The 23,673-nt window shown below is 31.6% G+C and overlaps 3 protein-coding genes across 8 annotated transcripts; 2 read left to right on the top strand and 1 right to left on the bottom strand.

Annotated features, from left to right (window-relative positions):
• The first annotated feature begins 5,220 nt into the window (after positions 1-5,220).
• LOC112766243 (E3 ubiquitin-protein ligase ORTHRUS 2-like) lies at positions 5,221-9,213 on the top strand. Its single transcript, XM_025812140.3, has 9 exons — positions 5,221-5,808; positions 5,901-6,442; positions 6,525-6,650; positions 7,012-7,111; positions 7,229-7,290; positions 7,373-7,475; positions 7,690-7,834; positions 7,973-8,190; positions 8,588-9,213. Exons 1-9 carry the CDS (start codon positions 5,371-5,373, stop codon positions 8,885-8,887), a joined length of 2,034 nt encoding a protein of 677 aa, XP_025667925.1. The 5' UTR covers positions 5,221-5,370; the 3' UTR covers positions 8,888-9,213.
• Positions 9,214-12,649: 3,436 nt separating this feature from the next.
• On the top strand, positions 12,650-13,378 carry LOC112765625 (uncharacterized). The gene has a single exon (XM_025811513.2). The coding sequence runs from the start codon at positions 12,719-12,721 to the stop codon at positions 13,223-13,225; it is 507 nt and encodes a 168-aa protein (XP_025667298.1). The 5' UTR covers positions 12,650-12,718; the 3' UTR covers positions 13,226-13,378.
• A 2,349-nt stretch (positions 13,379-15,727) lies between these two features.
• Positions 15,728-18,296, bottom strand: LOC112766244 (SNF1-related protein kinase regulatory subunit beta-2-like). 6 transcript variants are annotated; one of them, XM_072223036.1, is made up of 5 exons: positions 17,593-17,706; positions 17,333-17,491; positions 16,958-17,135; positions 16,457-16,759; positions 15,728-16,373 (listed from the first exon to the last, which is right to left on the bottom strand). In XM_072223036.1, exons 3-5 carry the CDS (start codon positions 17,066-17,068, stop codon positions 16,053-16,055), a joined length of 735 nt encoding a protein of 244 aa, XP_072079137.1. In that variant the 5' UTR covers positions 17,069-17,135; positions 17,333-17,491; positions 17,593-17,706; the 3' UTR covers positions 15,728-16,052. The 6 variants fall into 6 exon arrangements, with proteins under 6 accessions (XP_072079137.1, XP_025667929.1, XP_025667927.1 ...); XM_025812144.3 differs by lacking the exons at positions 17,333-17,491; positions 17,593-17,706 and adding an exon at positions 18,152-18,296; XM_025812142.3 differs by lacking the exon at positions 17,333-17,491 and having other exon boundaries at positions 17,593-17,841.
• Positions 18,297-23,673: the final 5,377 nt, after the last annotated feature.

Genomic DNA, 23,673 nt, shown 5'->3' on the forward strand with positions numbered 1-23,673 from the left:
CGTTTTGTTTTGTGCACTTTATGCTTCAGTCAAGTTTATAGCACTTGTGACTTAATCCTCTTATCCACCCCTCAATTACTTGGCCTCCAGCCCTCCACACCAATAGGCGAACATTTAATTTTACTTTAATATGTTAAATCAAACGTGAAAATATATGTTAATTTCAATTTCACTTTAGTTTAGAAAATTAGCTTTCTTATCAGCAAAAAACAAAAGAAAAAGTGAATACTATGCTGTTAGTGAAGAATAAAAAAATTACTAGTGATTGAATTTTTTTTTTTTTTGGTAAATAGTGATTGAAATTTTAATTTAAAAGTAAGATGAAGACAAAAGATTCTCCTCAAATAAGTTAAAAAAATGAAAAATTAAAAAGCCCACAAAAACTGCAAATAAATAAATAAAAATGTCGCTATGCACCAACTTGCAAAAGTCTGATAGCCAATCACATTCAGAATAACTCTACGTCTCTTGCAGCATTGCGTGTTTACCGTGAATGTCGATGTTCAAAAATCCAAGGGTGTAATTAAATGTTCATGTCCTTTTGATCTGTTTTGGTTTAAGTGCTATTGTTTTTAGGATTTTTTTTTTTAAATAACAACGATACCTAAAACTTGAAGTATTAGGAAACTCAGCAATCCAAACCAAAGTAGAAGCAAAATTACAAAAACCTGTGTATGCAAACTTATATATAAATAATGATATATATCTATTATACCAGAAATATAAATTACACCTTTAAAAACTTAACGTAAAAAATAAAAAATAAAATCCATAATCATAGGAAAAAGAACTACGAACCAAAGTCCTATAATAATCCACTATATTCAATAAGTATAGTTAATTTTAGCGAGAGCAACATTATCCACGGCATAAAATGTGTACTTAGAATGTGTAATAATTAGCAAATCCGTGCCCTCGACTCTTTCATTGACAAACCTTTTTAGTTTTTACACACCAATGGTGTTATATGTTAATTGATACTCAGATTTTTTGCCACTTACAAGCATGTTTGTTCATCAGTGATAATAAAGCCTGGTGCTTTCGATTATCACTATGTGCCTCAATTTCTTTGTCTATTTGAGGTTGGTATGTTATTATTCATTAATATCTAAATGAAATTGATCTGATTCTTAATCCTGTTCTGCATGATTTGAAAGCTGTTTCAGACGCGATATTGCTGGAGATATAATATCACGTATTTTCCTAAAGCTGTTTTTTTTTTTTTTGACAAATTTGTTTAATTTTTTATGAAATATTCCTTTGATTATAGTTTGTAGCGACAATTGCAATGTGTTTTTTTCATAATTTAAATATTTTTTAAAGATAATTGAAGTTGTATGTGTAATGATATATAATTAAAGATATATAATTTAAATCTTGTTTGTTATACTTTGTGGATGTAATGATATATAATTAGATGAATTTATTTTAATTAGTTAACAAGTATTTTCAAAACAGTAAAAATATATAAAAAAATAAATAAAACTACTTTGTTATTCCCTCTCTTAACAACTATCCTAAAAACAGTTGTTGACCAAAACTGTTTTTGAAAAAAAATCTGTTAGAATTACTTGGAAACTAAATCCATATTGTAATAAGTGACATTCTGGTATGGTTTTCTGAGCTTTGACAGGTTTTATTAATGGCAAGTTCATACACCACTCGTTGATTTTTTCTGCATCTCTCCGACCAGGTATGTACTGTATTTTATTACATAATTATAAGGTACATAATATTTTTCATATATCAAGTAGATTTTTAGTTTCGTAGAGTATTCAATATCCGATTAATTAATAAAGAATAATTTAAATATATTTTGTCAACTCAAACCGTAATAATATACACTTTAGAGTAATATAACAACTCATCATTTTTGTCACAACAACAACAACAAAAAAACAAAACTATCTTCTATCTATTATCCATTACCATTTTAGTAAAGAAATAAATTTTCATATACCATAAATGTGAAAATATGAAATATTTATTTTCTGTCAATTTCTCTCCCACACATTTACTACTTTCCATAAACTGAAAGAGCAATGCTAGGGCGCAGCAATATTTGTGATTGGTAATCATCAACTAGCCATTAATGATGATTTGATGGTGTGAGATTGGTGTGAAATTTCATCCAATGACTCATATTTTTCTGCTAGTTACATGCTGGCCAAATGGCCTTCTAGACTTTTCCAAACTGAAAAAACGCAACTTTTAAAATAATAAGATATTACTAGTTTATTCAAAGTAAGTAGTTGCTCTTATAACCTATTTAAATCAATATACATAATTATCTTAAAATTATTTCATGAAATTATGTTATAAAACTTAATAAGGATATTCAAGATTGACCTTTAGAAATTTTATTTAAATGGATTCTAATATATATTTAATTACTGTTTGTCAAAAAAATCCTATTATATTTGTCCTTAAATCTGTTTAGATTTGATCACTATTTATAAATTTAATGTCTTACAAATTTGTAGAACTTTTGCCATTTATTATTATGATTACGAGATAATATTTAATTTAATTTTTAAATTTATCTCTGAGGTTTAATTTAATTCTTAAATTTTCAATTACTTCTATTTAGTCTTCAAATTTTATAAATGTGACTTATGTTAGTTTTTGAGAAAATTTTTGACGCACAAATATTAATAAAACGCTAATATAGATAATCAGATATAACACACTTTATAAAATCACATCGTTTTAATTTTAGCACTCACACAACCCAAAAAATAAAATCGTAAGTGGTGCTATATTGATATTTTTCCTCTCACAACAAGTAATATGTCATCATTTAGAACTATTTGAGCATTAAAATTAAAACAAGGTTATTTTACAAATTTTAAAGTAAAATTTGACTGTCTATATTAGTATTTGCATTAACGTCTGTATATAGTTAATTATCTTATAAACTAATATAAATTATATTTATAAACTGTTAAATAAGATAATTAAAATTTTAGAAACTAAATTAAAATTAGTATATAAATTGAGGAACCAAATTCAGTATTAATTCTATTATTACAATAGTCACCAAAAACAACTCTATTATTACAATATATCTTATTTCAGATAATTGCTCCACTAGTCCACTGATGACATAGAATTAGGTACATTGTAATTAAGATGGGTCAATAGATTTATCGTCATAAAAGGCAAGTCTATACGTAAAGAGGGAAAAAAATCTTAACATTTTATTGGTAAAAATTTCCTAATTTTGCAAAGCTTTAAATCTATATGGTATTGTTCAAATATGCTAAAACTATTCAGTATTTTCACAGCTACTTTACTGTTGGAGATGTTACGTTGGAAATATTACGTTGGTTTTCTATATTAATATTGTGTTAATGAGAATTAAATTAGAGATAAATGACACTTATTAGTAGTCAAATCCAAATTATTTTTTCCCTCAACGAATCAAAGACAATCTCTGAGATAAGTAATAACAAAAAAAATTAAAATATCTCTTGCAACATAATTTCTTTTGCCCGGTATAAAATGCGCATATGTATATATATAAGAAATTAAAATTTATTGTTTTTTATTATTATTTTTAATTTATCAATCTAGTTTCTTATCATATTTTAATATAGTTGAATTTAAAACAAATTATATTAATTTTAGTACATGTTTGAGTGTCATTACCTTTATAAAAAAATATTTTTTTAATAATTTTTTTAACGTGTTGGACAAATTTCTAGTAGTAAAAGTAAAAGTATTAGAAAAATAAAAAAATATTTTTTAGAAACTGTAATTTAAATTTTTTTAAAGATTTTTTTCTTTTTAAAAAAGATGTTTTTCATGTAATAAATAAACAAAAATGTACTTTTATATTGTTATACCCAAACATAATTAATAGATAAAAAGATTTTTTTATAAGATATCCAAAGGTCGAAAAATTTAGATATGGAAATAAGATGAGTAATATACTTTAATATTGTAATTTTTAATATTATTTTAAATTATGAAAAGTACATAAATCGGACTCTCGAATTTGTGTTTAAAAATTTTTAAAAATTTGGGATACACATCTTATTTGTGTTTAAAAAACTAAAAAAAATTTAAAAAATACAATGGAACGATTCGATTTGTGTACTCCAAATTTTTTTAAACACAAATCGGAGATTCGAGAATCCGATTTTTGTACCTAAAAATCGGATATCCGAAATTTCTGTATTTCTTAAAAATCGGACAAAATCACAGCAGTTTACAATTTGAAAGAATACCATTGTTAATCCAATATTAAAAATAAAAATATAAAATCCAAACATAAAATTATTTTTACTTTTTCACAGGATCTTTAAAAAAAGACAAATAAAAAAAAATCTTTTCACAGAAACTTACTCAAAAAAGTCCTTAGTATTTTACCTTCAAAATCCATGTAAATTTCATTGCAAATACCTCTTGTTTGGTTGCTTCATGCGATCTCTTTTGGATTTAGTTGAATTTTTTTTGTGTGAAAAGATGGGTAATTTATTAATAAATTATTTATCTCTTAATATTATTAGAATACAATATTTATACATTGAAAATATAAATATATATTTTTTGTTTTTATAGAAACTATGATAGGAGTACGGTGGATTATAATTTAAAGTAAATCGCAATAAAAGTGTAATGGTTTGCGTTGAGTTATGTGTGAAAAAATCGCTACACCTTTTATGCGGTATGGTAGTTTTTATATAGGCAAGCATTATATAAAAAATTGTTGAAAGAATGTAACAGTTTATTTTCACACGCAACTCAACGTGAATCGCTATTCTTCTACCGCAATTTACGTCTAAATCATAATTTAGACGCAGTTTTCATATAAATAAAAAAATATATTTACGACTTTAACGTATAAAAATTATATTTTGATAATATTAAAAACAAATAATTTATTTTAATAACTTACCTGAAAAAGTCGTGAATATCTAGTCTGTTGAGAACTTTTTGTTGTACATGACATTAATATCTTAAGGTAAGAAACAAAATGCAAAATTATAAACATAAATATAATGAAAATATATAGTATGATATTTATTTATAAGAGAATATCCCCATTTAGTAGTGCATATTCATATTCATTTCACAATGAGTCAATCTTGCAAGTTACCAATATTTTATTGGAAAAAAAGAGAAGAAAAAGACAAAAAATAAAAATAAAAAACAAGAGTAGAGGGAAAGGCGAAAATTGGATAAAAATTTAAAAAGAATGTTCCCTCCTACTTTGTACGCCAAAATGGATGATACTAAATAGTAAATATTAGAGTAGAGTCCCTTCCCTTCCCAACAATATAAAATCCCGTCTTTTTCTCACTGTCTCTCACACTCTCTCTCTTCACCCGCTACTATTTTCTTTCGCCAGTCACACACCACTACATGGCCCACTCCAAGGCACTTCCGTGCGACTCCGACGGTGCCTGCATGCTCTGCAAGCAGAAACCACCACCGCACGAGTGCCTCACGTGCCGGACCTGCCATACCCCGTGGCACCAGCCATGTCTCCCCGCCGGCACCGGCCCTCCTACCATGGCCGAGGTCAGCACTTGGGAGTGCCCTGACTGTGCCGATCCTGCCCCTGTTCAAGCATCGGCTCCCGCCGTTGCCGGAAACTCCGACAGCTTAGTGGCGGCGATCCGGGCGATTCAGGGAGACACCTCACTCACTGACGAGGAGAAGGCAAAGAAGAGACAGGAGCTCGTTTCTCGCTCCTCGAAGCCACTCGCAGCAGCGGAGAATGGCAAAGCAGAGAAGGACATCTTCGATGGGAGTCTGAACTGCTCAATCTGCATGCAGTTGCCGGAGAGACCCGTCACGGTTAGTTTGTTCTGTTCTGGATTGCTTCTTCATGTCAATGTTCACACCATTCAATTTTTCGGAGCTGATTATTTTTTGGGTTGGGTGTGCAGACGCCGTGTGGTCACAACTTTTGTTTGAAGTGCTTCCAGAAGTGGATTGGGCAGGCAAAGCGGACCTGTGCGAACTGTCGCAGTCAGATCCCACCTAAGATGGCCGAAAACCCTCGGATTAATGACCAGCTGGCCATTGCGATCCGTTTGGCGAGGCAAATGAAGGCCACGGGGATGGTGGGTGCGGTGGCGCAGCCCAAGGTGTATGTTTCTCGAAAAAACGACGAGCTTCCAGACACTTGCTTCACCACTGAGCGGGCGAAGAAGACCGGAAAGGCCAACGCGTGCAGTGGTAAGATTTTTGTGACGATTCCTTCGGATTTTTTGGGTCCAATCACTGCTGAGTATGATCCCAGGAACAATCGTGGGGTTCTTGTTGGGGATACTTGGGAGGACAGAATGGATTGCAGGCAGTGGGGCGCCCATTTCCCTCATGTTGCGGGCATTGCTGGTCAAAAGGGTTTTGGTGCTCAGTCTGTAGCTCTTTCAGGTGGCTATGTTGATGACGAGGATCATGGAGAGTGGTTCCTCTACACTGGAAGGTAACTAACTGCTTTGCATACTCATTTGCTTGTTTTCTATGTCTCTGTTGATTGAGTTTCTTTGTGGTTGTTTTGTCTGCAGTGGTGGAAAGGACCTTAGTGGCAACAAACGCACCAACAAAACACATTCATTTGACCAGAAGTTTGACAACATGAATGAGGCCCTCAGAGTGAGTTGCCAACAAGGTTATCCTGTTAGGGTTGTGAGGTCAGTAATTTCAATCATTTTTATAATCATTCCCCTTCATCACATGTAATTGATTGACCAAATCTATTCACGCCTTTGCCAGAAGATATCCACATTGCTTCTTTATTATTCCAAATCTATTTATGCTTATATGCAATAAAATCAATTTATTTCATTGCCTTGGCTTTTATTTCTTCTCCCAAGGTTTCCTTCTAATTTGTCTTGAGTTACTGTGTGAATATGAATGGTTTAGTCTGTTTAATTTTTTAGTTGATTCTCGTGCTTGCTCATATTTTTGGATTGTCTTAGTCATGCCTTTCATCTGAGTCTCGTGCTTCTGTGTAAATATTTTTGCCTTGTTCATGTTCTCAATCTTTGTCAGGTCCCACAAGGAAAAACGATCTGCTTATGCACCCCAATTTGGAGTGAGGTATGATGGAGTTTATCGAATAGAGAAATGCTGGCGTAAGAAGGGAATACAAGTAAGATACTAGGAAAGCCTTGTAGTTAATTACATTTAATAGATCCTAACATTTTTTCCCTATTGAATTGATTATCTTTCTCCAAAATGATCCTCAAGAGTCCTCTTTTTGGGTTAGGGTTGCTTGGTTTGCAGATATTTGTTTGTTAGATGTGACAATGAACCAGCTCCATGGACAAGGTTGGTTCCTTGTATCATTGTGTGTCTTTGTGTGAGTGCATATACATTCAATCTTGAACTTATTTGGGTCATTCATCTGCAGTGATGAACATGGAGACCGTCCACGCCCACTTCCAGTGGTTAAAGAGTTGAAGGGGGCAATTGATGTAACTGAAAGGAAGAAAGCTGCAGCATGGGATTATGATGTAAGTGGTGTTGTACAAAACTATAGTCTGTTTATTTTTCTTGTATCTAAAATTCTAAATGTTATTGCATTATGAGGTATTGATTCATTTGCCCCTTTTTTCTACTAGGTTACTAGGTTAAGACAAGATAATCATCACTTGTTTTGCCCTAGATATTTTGCATATTCTTTGTTCCATTGAATTTAATTCCACCTTTATTGTTTATACATTTTAGGAGGAAAAGGAATGCTGGATGTGGAAGAGACCCCCACCACCAAGCAAGAAAATGGATGCTATAAGGTGTGAAAATGGGATATCAGAAAAGATAAAAATTGTACGAAAAGTCAAGACCAAGCCAGTGAGAGATAGGCTTATGAAAGGTACATGTTGCCTTGGACTTTCCTATAAAGACTTTAACCATCTCTTAAACCACTTTGATTTGATGCCTTTGCAGTTATTAGTATGTATGAGATTCTTAAGTTGATATAATTTTGCTTCTTGCTTCATCGATTTTGCAGAGTTTGCTTGCCTCTTGTGTCGCAAGGTGTTGAGCGTCCCTGTGACAACTCCTTGTGGCCACAACTTCTGCAAATCCTGTTTGGAGGGTGCCTTTTCTGGCAAAAGCTTTATCAGAAAGAGGGGAAGCGAAGGTGGGCGCACCTTGCGAGCACAGAAGAATGTTATGAAATGCCCTTCATGTTCAATTGACATAGCTGAATTTCTTCAGAACCCAGAGGTAGTACATCATGTCTCTTTCTAATTGTCTGAGCATATCGTTGGTGATGGTATTTGGGAAAGCATGAATTTGGTTTTACTCCCAAACTATTTTAATTAGGAAGGTGAATGTTATTGCCATTGACTATCTGTTTTTGCTTCTTGTTTTATATTTGACACCAAATGTGGATAACTTAAAATCCAAACGTTAATTTGTTTTTATTTTCTGTTAACCCAAAGTCACTGAAAAATCTTAGGCCTTCTTTGAAATGAGATTCAATGGAGAGTTGGCAAGTTTAATTAGGTGGTGTTCACATTTAGAAATAAATCTTCTAAAGAGGATCATTCATAAATATGCAATTTACAGTTTGTATGTGATCTTGCGATTGTATTTATGCTGTTTCTGGCCTTTGCAATAGGTTAACAGACACATGATGAGTGCGATAGAAGCCCTCCTCCGCGAGGCTGAGATGGAAGAGAGTTCTGAAGTGTCCAATGACAAAAATGATGAAAATATAGAGACTGTGAATGATGATGATGGTACAGAAGTTTCAAAGCCTTGTGATTCAGGTGAGAATGTCCTAGAGGAGATCAAGGACAATGATTTGAATCAGCCACACAAGCGCAGAAAGGGTGCTGGTGATTCAGCTATTGTGAACACTGAGGAGCAAATCAATGTGGCAGGACTAGAGGACAATGTAATGACTTGCAGCACTTAAAAAGGTTTGGTGTTGGATTGGAGCAAGCTATTTTGAAATTACAGACATAGCTATATTTTTTTGATTGGATGGGGATATAGCTACATACATACATTATTAGCAGAACCAAAGCTATATAACTTTTTGTTGATGGCTAGCTCCTAGACTTTACTTTTAATTGTTGATTGTTTAAGCTCGTTTAGTCGAGTAAAATTCCCCTGATGTTGGGATTTGTAGTTTTCCTATAGCCTATATATAGCCTTGTATGGAATATGGATTGGTCATTGGAGTATGCTTTCATTTTGCAACTCTAAGAAAAATGAATGCATATAAATTATACATTGTCATTGCTTATGTTAGTACTTTGTTATTGTTAATAAAAATTATTTTATGTAAAATTATTTCATCTAATTTATGTACATTTGTAGTGGCTGGCTTGGATGGTAGACATCTTAAATTTTATATACTATTACAATTATAATTATAATTAGAAGTTAATTTTTTGTATAATCAAGGTAAAATAATGAAAATATTTAATTGTATTTATCCGATTATAGGTTATAGATGGGGTATTTTATTTATACTGAAAAGAGGGGCAATTACAATAAATTATGTCTATGGATTTAATAAAAATCAACACTAAATTGTCGATGTTACAAATTAAGAAAAGTATAGGTAAATAATAAAAATATTAAATAATGTGAATAATGGATATATTGGATATTTATTTTATTAGGTGTGTGGATAGTTAATCTAATATTAAGATTTAAGTGGGTAATTTAAAAGTGTAGTATGTTTTGATTTGATTGGTGGTTATTTATGTTTAAGAAAGTTATTGGTTACCTAGTATTACTCTACAAATGGTTTGATTTGTTATTTAGACTCTCCTGGCTTAAAGCTTGTTAAAATGTCTGATAAATTTTTTTTACAAAAATAAAAATATTATTTAAAAAAATTAATTTTTAATAAACATATTTATATATAATATATCATATTTAATATTTATAAAAAAATATAAATTTTAAAGTATTTAAAATATACAAAACTATTTATAATTAAATATAATAAATTTAAAATATCTTATAATTTTATTAATAATAAAAAATGATTTATATATGTAATTATGTATTAACAGGTCTAGATAAGCTTGACAAGCTAATTAATTAGTCTGAGTCTGACCTATTAACATAATAAGACTTTTATAAGAGGTTGAACTTGTGTCTATTTTATAATAGGCCAAACTAAATTAAACACAGACTAGGCTACAGTCCTTGACAGACCGTGGTCTTTTTGCACCCTAATAATATCAAATGCTTTTATATTGATGGTGTATTAACTTTGTCTTTGATCTCAAAGTTAATTGAAAAATTTTAAAAATTATTTTTTTTGAGATTTTTACTTATAAAAAATATTAGTATTAATATTTAGTGTAATTTTTAAAATTAAATTGTAGTTTTTTAAGAAGCTATTTAAATGTTTATACAAAAATAAAAAAAAACTTCTTTTATAATAATTTTTTATTATATTTTTTTTAAATAAATATTTTTAAAATTAAAAAATTAAATAATTTATTTATAAGTTTCTTTTAATAAAAATATTTATTATTTAAATTATTTTTTTAAAATCAATTTAATTAAGCTATTTTACCAAATTGGCTCTATCTAATGTTAATTTTTTTTTTGTTTACCACGGTATCTCTCAACCCGGAAGGCTAATGACTAATCCGTCGCGGTACTGAACTCCATTTAAGGGTTTGCCGCTAGCCAATGGATTGCTGCATGCACAAGGCAGAATTCGAACCTCCGACACTTGTTTAAACGGTCTAGTGAACTAACCACTAGACCAACCCAACTTGGTTTATCTAATGTTAATTAACTTTTCACTTTTTGCCAATCTCTTACAGAAAAATTGGGCCTACGTAATCTTTACCTGGAGATATTGGCACTTGATGAGTTGCCCCTGTTTTTTTTTTTTTTTCAAAAATTATTAACATGCCCTTCTTTTGAGTGAGAGCAATGGCATTTTTAAATAAGTAATAAAAGTGCGAAATGCTATTCAACGCGGAAGTAGAGATTTCAATGGTTGGTAGATTAATTCTCTATCAAAGACCAATTAAGCAAGAACACACCGGATGTAACATCAACCCCAGGTCTACTTAATTTGTAAGGTAATCTAGAACTATATAATTAATTAACAATTGGAGGAAAAGTCCATGTATGGCGTTACCCAAATTTAAGTAATATATATTTGGTAGTTACAAAGAATTTGCAATCCACTTTCCAGCCAGGTTCCAGCGTAACGACGGAGTTTCTCGACTTACATTTTTCAAATATGTGAATCTACTCAATCTAGAATTCCTCCTGTTTTTTATTTTATGCTTTTAGCGCCAAATCACGACTCTCATAGTAAGTACTATTGAAATGTATTATTTGTATTTTGGATTACCGAGTTAATACGTGTCCTGCTCAACTTAATGATAAAATAGAGTATTTAAAATTTTAAATTGTATACAATAACTATTATAACAACAAAGTTTTGTCTCAATAAGTGGGGTAGGTGGGATTAGATATATGGATTAAACGAAGTGATTGAGCTCTATCATATATTATATCTACAGTAACAACTATTATATGTAAATTTCGTTTAACCACTTCATGAATAATCTTCTTAAGTCATTATCTGTCTTTTACCTTTTGTCTATATTTTATCTCATTCCTCCTCCTAACTAAGTAATTTGTCGGTCTTTTTTTCTCACATGTCCAAACCAGCTTATAGCACCTTTTTCACAATAGATGTTATTCCAACTCTTTTATATCTTTGTTCTTTATTCGATCCATGTATGACCACTCATTTATCTCAACATCTTTATTAAAGTCACACTTAACTTATGTTTATGTTCTTTTTTGACCGCCTAATACTCTATACCATAAAGTATAGTTGGTCTGGTAATAGTGTGATAAAATTTATTTTTTAAATTTTAAAAGTATTTTTTTATCACATATAAAACTAGACATACTCTATCATTTTGACTAACTTGTTTGAATCTTATAATTTACATATTTAAAGCATTTAATTTTTTATAGGATTTTTTTTTATTTTTACCAAAAATTTTAAATTGTATATAAAGTAAAAATTATATATATTTCACAAATAACAATCTTGTTACTAAAATTTAAACAGAGATGAGTAAAAAGATATAATTTTCAACAAAAAAAAAGTATGATTAAGAAAACTGGATGGGAAGGTAAAATAAAGGAAATCATAAACTATATTAAGTATTTTATAATGATAGATAAATTTGTTGGTTATCATAAAAATAGATTTGTATCTTTTAAATTTTGAATTTTATTTTATAATAATATATAATTTCTCACAATTTATTTTATAAAGAAGACTAAGAAAAGAAGAAATTATCCTTTATTTTCTCATATTTTCAAAAATTAGAAGATTTAAATTCATAAAAATATATTGACGTAAAAATAATTAAAAAAATAACATATAATATAACATTTAAATTTAATTAAGGTGAAAATTAGATGAAGTTAAATTTATAAAAAATTAATAATTAAAAATCACTAAATAACTTCACATATTTAACTAAATTATCAATTTTGGAGAGAGTTTTCACCCATAATTAAACATATAATCATATTATAAAATGAAATGAAGGGCCTTAGTCCTTACCATCCGCTGGTGATTGGTTGACCGGTTGACTGACTTTGGAGTCTACTCTGGAAAAGTCTCCAAAGATTTAAGTAAAGTAAGTTGTAACTCCCAAACCCACGTCGATGGCAAAGCCTAATAATATATAAACAGAGAGATGGCCACAACCACAACGCACTTCATAGCACGATGGAGCATCCAAACCCGAGAGGCAGGATAATGATGATGAAGCCTCTGCTTTCTTTTTGTCTTGTCAGTCTTTTGCTTTCCTTGCTTCTCTTCATCTTCTACTCCTTGAAGCCCTTCCTCCTCCAGCAGTTCTCCAAGACCTGCATCTTCCTTCTCTGCAATGGACTCATGTTCTTCATAGCCATCAACTCTGGTCTCAATGCATCCCCGCCAGAAGAAGAAAACACTTTGATGATAGTGGAACGTGAGAATTCATTGCAAGACGCTCTTGAACAAGAAGACTTTGAAGACAAGATTGTAACCGTGGTAGAACAACAAGTTGAGAGAGAGGAAGAGGCAAATAATACTATAGTGATCGTTGATGGACATGGTACAGTGGACACAGAGGAGTTAAACAAGAAATGCGAAGAATTCATTAAGAAGATGAAAGCAGCATTCAACTCTGAAGCAAGAGATAACCGGTGGCTGGTCCCTGCATATTATCCTCCTCTTTCTCTTCTAACTTAAAAGAAACTGATAAGGTGTCATAGTTGTAGAAATTTTTGGTCACTTTTTTTTTTTTTGCATGTTTGCGGCTGCTTCTGCCGGAGTATGTATTATTAATATCTTCTCTTCTGTTCTATGGACCATGTCATGAATGAAGATGTTAACTCTCCTTAATTAGTATTGTTTCTGAAATGTTTACCTTCCATAATGGAAGCAGCATTCACTGAACATCCTTAGGATCATCAATGCGATTCTGGATTTCTATCACGTCATAGGAAGGATTTGTTTTGTTTCCGAACAACCAACTATTCAGCATTTATTTTGTTCTAATTTAGCAAAGTATAGCGTTTGTTTGACTTGTCATAGGATCCCCAACGGAGCTTAATGCAATAAACATAATTTACTTTGTTTGACTTGTCACGCAAGGAGTGTTCCGAACGTAAGCAAGGTTGGAAAAGCAAAAAGATAAAACAGGATATTTAATCATCGTTGAATTAAAATAATAAAATCATACATAATTATTATTTGACTTTTTTTACCAATATCTTGGATATAGACTTCTAGAGATTTTTTCGCCCTATAGAAGGGTTCTGGTTCTGCCTTTACCAATACCAAAAATGTGTTAACACTTAACACACGATTTGAAATGTCTTGTGCAATTCTAACTGGATCAAAATCAAACAAACAATCATTGCTTTGTTTGCTTTGTCACTTGTATATATGTTCAGAAAGTAAAAGAAGGCACATTATATTATTGCAAACATGGAATAGAATGAAGAGTCCTGCCTTGTAGCTTCCTTTATCAAAATTCAAGAGTAAATATATTAATATATATAAGGTTGAAATATTCGTCGCGGAGTCACGTGGCATCTTCCTTTTTGTTCGCAATGGGACATACGAAGCAACTACGTATTGACCAGGTCACCACACACAGACGCACTGGACGAATGTGTGGGCCTACACTCTGTCCATTTTCCTCCTTGACACGAACAGGAACATATAAGTAAGAATCGCTTTCAGGGCAGAAGTTGATTATCCTTCAAAGGACGGCGACATCCAACAACTTTGATTTCTAGGCCTTGTTATTCCCATGCATAGTGTGTTTCCCAATAATCAAAATCAAAGTATATTATTAACTCTCTAGCTTAAATTGTTAACGAATAACATTTTTATTTTGGACTCATGGTCCCTACCCCACCAACAGATTGGTGTAAGCAAATTAGATATAGAAACTGAAAGCATAACCTGTTAACTGTCCTTGAGGACATTCTCCTTTCTTATTACTCAAAGTTTCCGAAAATGGCATCTTATTGCCTATTTCTATATTTCTTCAAGCAGTGTGACAATCCCCACAAACCCAAAGGTTCTTGATTTTCCTGAATTCCTGATTGCTAGTTCAGACTTTCGAGTGAGAACAAAAGCAATTGCCAACTTTTCACTATGATAGCTCAGCAGCTCTTGTTTGTTTTCAAGTTCAAGATCATAGAGTGCGTATTTGCTTTCAGGCACATATCCAGCATCCCTTATTTTTGAAAGTAGAACATAGTTCACACCATTCTGGGGCTCAATAAGCATCTTGGCAACATGCTCCTAAAACTGTTCTCCATCCATTGGCATTGTTTTGATAAAGTCATCTAGCTTGTTAACATCACCCGCTCGTCCAAGGAGGTCTGCCATACAAGACAAGTGCTCTATTCGAGTCTCTAGTCCATACCTGATCTGGCAATTGCCCTTGACGTGTATAGCCTGATATCATTGAATTCCAAGAATACATGTTCCGCACATGATCCAACCCAAGCTTGCACAAGAACTCAAAGTGCTAATAACTGAGAAATTTGAGGGCACCATTCCATGTCTCCTCATTGTATTGAAACAGGCAACTGCTTCCTCAAATTGTTCATTGTGGTCAAGGCCAGAGATCATAGAATTCCACGAGACAAGAAGTTGGATCCCCCCCTATGGCAATAGAATTCCATGATGTGACACGAGGAGCATCATCATACATGGGCATGTCTGAAGAGAATCGAGACTTAGAAATTAAGGCATGAATATCCATGCCGAGTTTAAGCTTTCCGTCTTGGCAAGCTCGAAGGGCACTACCAATGGCATAGTGATTTGTGCATATCCTGAAATCAAACAAGACCAGGAAACAGTGTTCCTTTGGGGCATTTCAGCAAACAGCTTCCGTGCGCTGATATAATACATCATCGTCTTTGGTATGCCAACAAACTCCTACCACTTGAGAACCCTTGGATTGCTTCCTAACCAATTGTAGCATGTAAAATTAACAAGATATTTTCATTCCTTTCTTATTGTAACAGATGAATCATACAAAGTGTTTTGATGATGACACTTGATAGGTGTTTATGCAAGAGAGGAGTAGGCATTAGGCTGAACATCAGTGTATGTGCCGTTTAACCATTGCCAATTCTAGAACATGAGATGAATATGTATTGTATTTGTGTATATAAATAAGGGAGCTACTCAAATGAAGATGTAAAAAACATCTTTTTATGAAGATGCTTTGTATAAAAGTGTGATTTATTAATTTGGCCACACTTCAAATAAAAACGAACACTTTTATAACATATCAAAATCTAACTCTACAATCCATCATCTAAAGGTCAAAAAGAAAAATCATCACATGAAGACAATTATAATATCTTCATGGGAGTACCCACCTATAAATAAATAAATAATATTCCCTTCAGTTTTTAAGAGGGGAATACATTGCTGATTGTTGAATGCTCATTACCTACTTACTACATTACTGACCTTAACAAACAAATAAATGGTCCCATCAGCCCAGCATAGTTCAAACACAATACACAAACTCAAAAATCTTTTATCATCTTTCCCTTGGGAGGGACTTGTACAACACCATGCTCACATATTTCTGTCCAAACTTCTCCGTGGAACGCAGGGCGGCGAAGTCACCCCCATCGGTTTTGTGGATGTATAGATGATTGAGTTCCAGATGGGAGGGTCTAGGAAGAACCGTGGATGAAGAAGAAGGGTCATCTCTTGTTGTGAGTGGTAGTTGTGGTGGTAACTCGGGCGGAGGCCTGCCAAACTCATCGTCGTTTAAGAGCATGTTATCATAAGTCCATGGTGGGGATGGAGGATCTTGGGCATCACCTAACCTTGCAGCCGTTTCTGGAATATAATCCTGCAAATATGGTTAAGCATTAAGTAGATATTAGAGGAGAAGTAGTCCAACAAGTGTACAAGAATTGGAAAGAAAAGAAGTACCTGCAAATCCAAGATGTTGTAGGGGAAACCAGAATGATCAAAAGCCCAGGGGAATTCTGGAGCATGGGTGAGATATCCATCTACAATGAAACGGTAATGATAGATACCTGTTGGGAGTGCTTTAACAATGGCATAAGCATGAGGATGAGGGGGAGACTGCAAGTGCAGGGTGTCTCTGGTTTCCCAGTTGTCCCATGATCCTATAACAGCAACATCCCTGCTTACTGGATGGTTCCAAGTAATATTCACACGTTTCAATCTCTGATGTACCACTCTTTCTACATATCCATCTTGCATTTGCCGCTGGGCCATGCACCACCAGTTACACTAGCTTAGCTTTGCTTTTTAATTTCATTTTTTCATACATCAACTAACAATCACAAAATTAAACATATCATAACTGAACACCCTGCAACATACACTTGAGCAAGCAGTATCCCTTTGTCCTGTCACAAAACACAATAACAAGAGCTGACACAGATTTAAAAGGGATCATCTGACCTGTGGTGCTGTTGCTGTTGGGGTATGGAATCTCAATTGTGGTTCATACTTGTCATCATCTTTAAGTCCAGAAGTGCCTTCGCCGTCTTTTCCTTTGCCATGACTTCCCATCACCCAAAGCAGAACAAGTTGATTGCAATCGAAGTGATGTAAACAAGATGATCAAAGGAAGCTACAGCTGCCAGCCACACAGCACGAATCGAATCCATTAGATACATCATAGCATACATGATACAGCAAACAAACAAACAATAAGAAAGCAATATATAGTCACTTTCACACCCATTTCCCTACAGTCTACATAACATACAACAAACCCTTTCAAGAAGCAACCCAACCTCCCTAACTGCCATTCTTCCTACACAACATACATACCCACTTTTCTTTTGAATCTTTGATCATCAACCTCTCTCTCTCCCTCTATAGACAAGGTCTATGTTATGTAATGTTATATTCTCCAATGAGTTTGGAAGATTCTGCTCAGGACTGTGACCTGGTTTAAGGGGGAGAATGTTCCCCTGCCATCACGAACAACTTAACAACCACAAACTGTACTGTGTCATCAACTGTGCACATCATTCGTCTTTGTAAAGAAAAATCAAAGGGTACAAATAAAATTGGTTTAATTTATATACCATGATGATGGGGGTGCAGCAGGTGAGTGAAGTTGTTTTTCATCCAACAAGTGGAAGGTGAAGTCAAAAGGAAAAGCAAAGCAAGGTTGCTCTAAAAGGTGAGATCACACTAAAAAAAATAGCTATTACTCTCAAAATAACATTGTGGTTACACTCTACACAGGAAATCATGAGTTGTTAATTAGATTTTGACGCCTTCAACTTTGTCCTTACTCTCTCTCTTTTTTCTTCTTATTATTAAACTTCAATGATTTTCAATGCTACAGCACTTCTTTTACCAATAACAACACTGCTGCAATTCAACAACCAATAAATACTACCTAACAAAATTGTTATGTATTATAAATCCTAAGCTTTTTTTTTATTTTTTTGTCTGGTCATATAATTGAACTGTTGACATAATTGGAGTTCTATTATTAGGAATACATCTAATTTGGCCATTCATTAAAAGATGGTAATCAACAATTATTTCATTTTGAAACTTCAATTCCATTGCTTCTATATATAAAATAAATACTTTGTTAGGCATATTTTGTGTTGAAATGAAAGGGACTGATACCTCTAAACCAAACAAGAAGCGGCACACTGCATCTCCTATTCAATATTCATGGCTGTAGGGTTTGGTTGAAATTAAATTAAAGCAGAGATTATTATTTAAATAAGTAGCATTTGATACCGGGCAATAACTTATACCACCCTATACTATATTTTATGTTATCTTTGGCGTCATGTCAAATAAACAACAACATACCAAGAGGACTTTCTTTTGATACAAGACACTAGGTTCGTGTTATCGAATTAATCGAGGATTCTTTAATTTTTCTCTTATGCCTCTGCTCCCATGAAACCAACAAGAACTTGCGCCATCAGGTGGTGACAAAATCCCTTGTTGGATGTTATGGCTAATTTCGGTTACATTATAGTAATTTAAAGAAAAAAGATTAGTTCCTTTGACACATTTTTATGTTCTAGAATTTCGTAGCTGTGCCAATTAATTATATAATTAAGATGACAAAGACACGCAACCAAAGAAATATTATCAGGATAGCTTTTAGTAATCCTATGTTATTATTGTTAGTTAGTTCACTCAAATGCCAATAAGATATATTATTTTGACAATTTTTTTAGTCTCTAATAATGTAATAAACGGCGTTATATCTCCGTCCTGAAGCAAGCATATAGGCATAATAATGAAGGTGGTGCCAAACTGAAATTAAAAAAAAATTCTCCAACGACGAAAAGCAGAGATACTTATGGACCTTTTGAAGCATATATAAGATGCAAGAATTAATAGCATCCCAAGATTCCAAAACAAGCACGTGAAAAAGCAAAGAGTTAAAGCAAGATAGATTCTTGTTTAGGCCACATAAGTAGCTCCAAATAAGGCTTAATCAATTATTCGACCCAACTTTAGCATAAGCATAGCTCCCAAATAATAAAGATCTCTCTTTGTATGTTCAATGTTCCCATGTGGTTTGTTTTTTATATTTGTTGTGAAAGGGGGTCAGCAAGCATAATAGGTGCTAGTTGAGCATTGTCTTATTAGTCCACTAAAGTTTGTGAGAGCAAATTATGGAGCAAGTGCGTGGGTATCTCCTTTTAAGCATCCAATCAATCATCACAACAAACCCTCAAAGTGATTCAGATGGTAGCCAGATTATGTTTTGCTAATCTCACTCTTCATTTCCTTCCTCTGCTAATAAATAAATTAAATTATTCAAAGAGGCTAGGAATCACTACACATAGCCGTTGGTATATATAGGTGTTTGATGTATATGTTCTTTGTGTTAGTGTTGTAAGTGTGAGGAGTGTTAAAGTTAGTTCCACATCAAAGAAAACAAAGAAGAGTGAAGAGTTTATAAGATGAGAGACCCGTTAAATTGACACCTTAAGGTTTTGAGTTGGATGTGTTGTCTTTTCATTTTATGTTCTCTTGTTTGATTCCTCCCTAAAGTTTTCCCGATCAGTGAAGAGTTATAATTTGGTTTTCTTCTCTAATAATATATGTATATATATATATATTATGGCTGATGATAATTTGGTTTTCTTCTCTAATAATATATGTATATATATATATATTATGGCTGATGATGCATGTTAGATAGTATAAGAAGATATAAAAATTAAAATAAAAAGGGTAAAAATGGGGTAAGGCCATCACTATCTTAACTTAAGGAATAAGCAGCTTAATAAGTAGCTGTCAGTTTGCTGGCAAAGTGATGAAGGCTTTTGTTATTAAAATATTCTCCCTCCTCTTTTCGTTTATTGTTAAAGTCTTCAAAGCGCATTTGTATGGTAAAGAAAAAATATATATGGTAGAAATGTGACACGAAATAAAATATGGTTTTGCTCCATGGGATGGGTCAAATAAAAGAAACCCACTGATTGCGATGGCCAAGACAAATATGAATATGAATAAGATGAAGAAGCAAGCAAGTTGAGAACCATACATATATATGCTTGTCTCGTAGCCCTCCCAAGGGTTATTTTATTATGTGTATAGTATTACTCTACCATTGGCTATCCTATTTCTTCTTAGTATTTTCAACATTATTTATCACTTATTAGAAATAAGAATTAACCTCCAAATCAATGAAGAGTATGTTTTTCTTTACTTTGAATTTTCAGTCCATGTGTGAATGTAATATTGAGATGTGTGTATGTATAACTGTATATACACTTTTTTTAATATTGAGATGTGTGTATGTATAACTGTATATACACTTTTTTTTCCCTCTTAGAACGGTTGTATGGTTAGTGATCAGTTTTCTCTAACAATCTACTTCATTGTTATCTCCAAGGTAAACAATGCAGAATCATATTAGCTTATATATATGTGTGTGTTTTTCTTTTTCTGAAATAGAATTATTTATAGTAGAATTGAGGAATTGAGTTGAAGAGCCACTGATTAGTTATAATCTCTGACTCCAATGAGAGAAAAAGATATATTTATAGAAACTCTAAAATCTAAAGGAATACTGTGGTTAAGGTTAAAAATAACTTTGGAGGCTCTTACCGCACTATTTATAGCCTTTCAGTAAATTTTTTTTTATCATATCCTCTTTTATTTATTTATTTATTTTGGTATTACTATCATATCCTCTTTTTTTTTTTTGGTAATTTGACTAATTTCTCATATTCTCTTTTATTATTATGGGGTATGATTTGATTTTATTGGTGTGGCCCTTTGTTGGGCCAGTGTGATAGCTGGAGCTGGTCCGTATATATATAGGACCCCCACTCACACAAACTATTACTGTAAAAAATATTCGCATAAAATAATGCTAACATTAGAGATCAGATATACATAAAAAGATTTTATTATATTATCAATCCTCTAAGCAATATAAATAAATAAAAGGATTCATAAAACTTTATCCAAGATGAACCGACTAAAGTTGTAGGAGACAAAAGCTAAAAAAAATAGGATTTTTGTAGGTAAAAATACTAAATAATAATTTTTAATTATTATTTTTATATGAAAGAATTTAATTTTTTATTCAAAAATAATTTTAATATTTATTATCTAATCTTGAAAGAATTTAATGTTTATATTTTTATATTTAATTAAATATTAATTATATTATATAAATAAAAATAATTAATTTTTATTCTTATTATTTAAAATATATATGTTTTCTTTATATATATATATATATATATATATATATATATATATATATATATATATATATATATATAGATTTTAGTATAAAAAATTAATATTAATAGTTATAAAATTAATTTAAAATTAATTTTTTTTGAAGTAATTGAATCTTAATTCTAATTATTAATCACAATATTAGTATTCTCCCCAAATTATATGTAATAAATATTTGAAGGAAGAGAAGTGAAAATATAAATTAAAAAGATAAGTAATAAAAATTTGAAACTAAATATAAAAATTAAAAAATATGTATATATATAATAATACATTTTTTATGTAAAATAATATTATGAGATATTTTTTAATTATATTTAAATATAAATTTAATGTATTTTTTAGAATTTTATGAATTTATTTAAATTATATTATTTTATTTTTGATATAATAAAAATGTAGAGAGAGATAGAAAATGAGAGAGAAAAGAGAGAGAGAAAGATAAAGAAGAAGAAGGAGAGCGAGAGAGCGAATTTGTTAATTTTGGAGAGAAATATTTTATTTTAATTCTAATAAAAAATATTTCGTGACATATTTTAGTTTATTAAATTATAAGTTATATATAGAGTGGGAATGATAGAGAAAAATAGAGAATGAGAGAGAGCTAAGGTAGATAAGATGATGGATAAAGAAAGTTTATTGGTTTTGAAAAAAAATATTTCAACTTTTTAATAAGAGATCAGAGTGTCATATAACATATCTTGATTATTAATTAAATTAATGATATAATATAATTGTATTGCAATTTTAATTTTAAATATTTTAATTTTAATTTTAATTAACATAAGAGAATGTCATGTTACATATTTTAATTGTTAAATTTATAATTATTAATTAGCTATTAATAATGATATATAAGAGAGTTAGAGTAGGTAAAAGAACGAGAGAGATAGGGAGAGAGAGAGGAGAAAAATTATTAATTTTAGAGAAAAAGATTTAATTTTAATTGCAATGAAAGAATAATATATGATATATTTTAGTTGTAAAATTAATAATATATAATAGATATATTTTAGAAGCAGCAAGTGTTAACACAAAGAGTTATGCTAGATAACTAATGACTTTTTTGAATAATATGAATAACCACCAATCAAATCAAAACACACTATACTTCCAAATTACCTACCTAAATCTTAATATTAGAATAATCATCCGCACAACTAGTGAAATGAACATCCGATATATCCATTATTTACATTTTTATTCTCGACCTATACTTTTTCATAACACATATAATTGACCTCTTGCAAGAAGAAGAGAGCAACAGCCATATATAGTATATTCTATAGTATATACTAATATACATGATGAGTATAGTCCTGATAAGTATTTATAAAGGTTGGCAGAGAAATATATATAAACAGTATATTAACTTGCATTGCTCGCTTCCGATCCACTGGCTCCACTGCACTACTGTCATTATAATTGCAAATGCTAAAAAAGGAAGATATATGGTTGTTATTGATTTTATTATACAGGATTACATGTGTCAGCTCTGAATTCAAAAACGAGTATTAGAGGGAAGGGTGAAAGGAAACGTTGATCAATGCAGAGAGGCATGGAGCATTATTATTATTATTTTGATTATAGTATGGTCCCCTCATATATATAAGCTAAGCTTGTAATGAATGGAATTGAAAGTCACAATGAATTACTAGGAAACATTCCCTAGCCAGTCTACTTGCAATCTCTTGCCTTTTCCAAGAATAATGAATAAACCTATCTCATCGAATTATTCATTAAGCAAGTAGCTAGCTGTATGTACGTAGTACTTATAAATCATTTATGTATTTTCTACTTTAGTCGCTCTTAAATGTTTGGATATATGGTCCAATCCCAGGAAAGCATTTGATGTAATATTGAGTAGGGAGTGGACAAAAACTCGCATTTATTTATAGGAGGAGGCAAGGTCCCCGTAAAAAAAACATTTTTATTTTGTGGTGCCATCCAAAGCGGAGGTTGCTGGTTGTACTATGCTGCAATAAAGAGAAGCATTAGTACTATAGCTATGCTTCAACTTTCATTAACTATCCAATCATCAACTAAACCCTAAACATTTTAAATCCATTTCTGTTTTATCATGGACGATGAAACTAATGCAAAAATATCAATAAAACTTGTTTTTAATATCTTGGGAAAAAGAAGAAGTATATATTCCCTTACTTGATGGAAATTGAAGAGACGACAGAGAGTATTGGAGATGCAACTATGTCACCATTTGCAACCCTTATAATAGTAATTTCTAGCTAGCTAGCTAATTGGGTTGCAGAAGATTAGGTTACATTTTAATTTGTGGCATTGGAATATGGAGAAGAGATGCCATGTGGTGAGCTCAGATGTTAGCACATGGCTTCTCACATTCCAACCTCCTAAACACCAATACAATATTGCATAGTATTTCAGTATTAGTAGATGTGCTT

Source organism: Arachis hypogaea, chromosome 17 (assembly GCF_003086295.3).
Source record: "Arachis hypogaea cultivar Tifrunner chromosome 17, arahy.Tifrunner.gnm2.J5K5, whole genome shotgun sequence".
Lineage (NCBI taxonomy): Eukaryota > Viridiplantae > Streptophyta > Magnoliopsida > Fabales > Fabaceae > Arachis > Arachis hypogaea.

Excerpts from the sequence above, each read along its gene's own strand:
- LOC112766243 (XM_025812140.3), top strand. The coding sequence starts at position 5,371 with ATGGCCCACTCCAAGGCACTTCCGTGCGACTCCGACGGTGCCTGCATG. Across the intron at positions 6,443-6,524 it reads TGGTTCCTCTACACTGGAAG|TGGTGGAAAGGACCTTAGTG; the intron begins GTAACTAACTGC and ends TTTTGTCTGCAG. Across the intron at positions 7,291-7,372 it reads GAACCAGCTCCATGGACAAG|TGATGAACATGGAGACCGTC; the intron begins GTTGGTTCCTTG and ends ATTCATCTGCAG.
- LOC112765625 (XM_025811513.2), top strand. The coding sequence starts at position 12,719 with ATGGAGCATCCAAACCCGAGAGGCAGGATAATGATGATGAAGCCTCTG.
- LOC112766244 (XM_025812144.3), bottom strand. The coding sequence starts at position 17,068 with ATGGGAAGTCATGGCAAAGGAAAAGACGGCGAAGGCACTTCTGGACTT. Across the intron at positions 16,760-16,957 it reads CAACAGCAACAGCACCACAG|CGGCAAATGCAAGATGGATA; the intron begins GTCAGATGATCC and ends TGCATGGCCCAG. Across the intron at positions 16,374-16,456 it reads ACAACATCTTGGATTTGCAG|GATTATATTCCAGAAACGGC; the intron begins GTACTTCTTTTC and ends CCATATTTGCAG.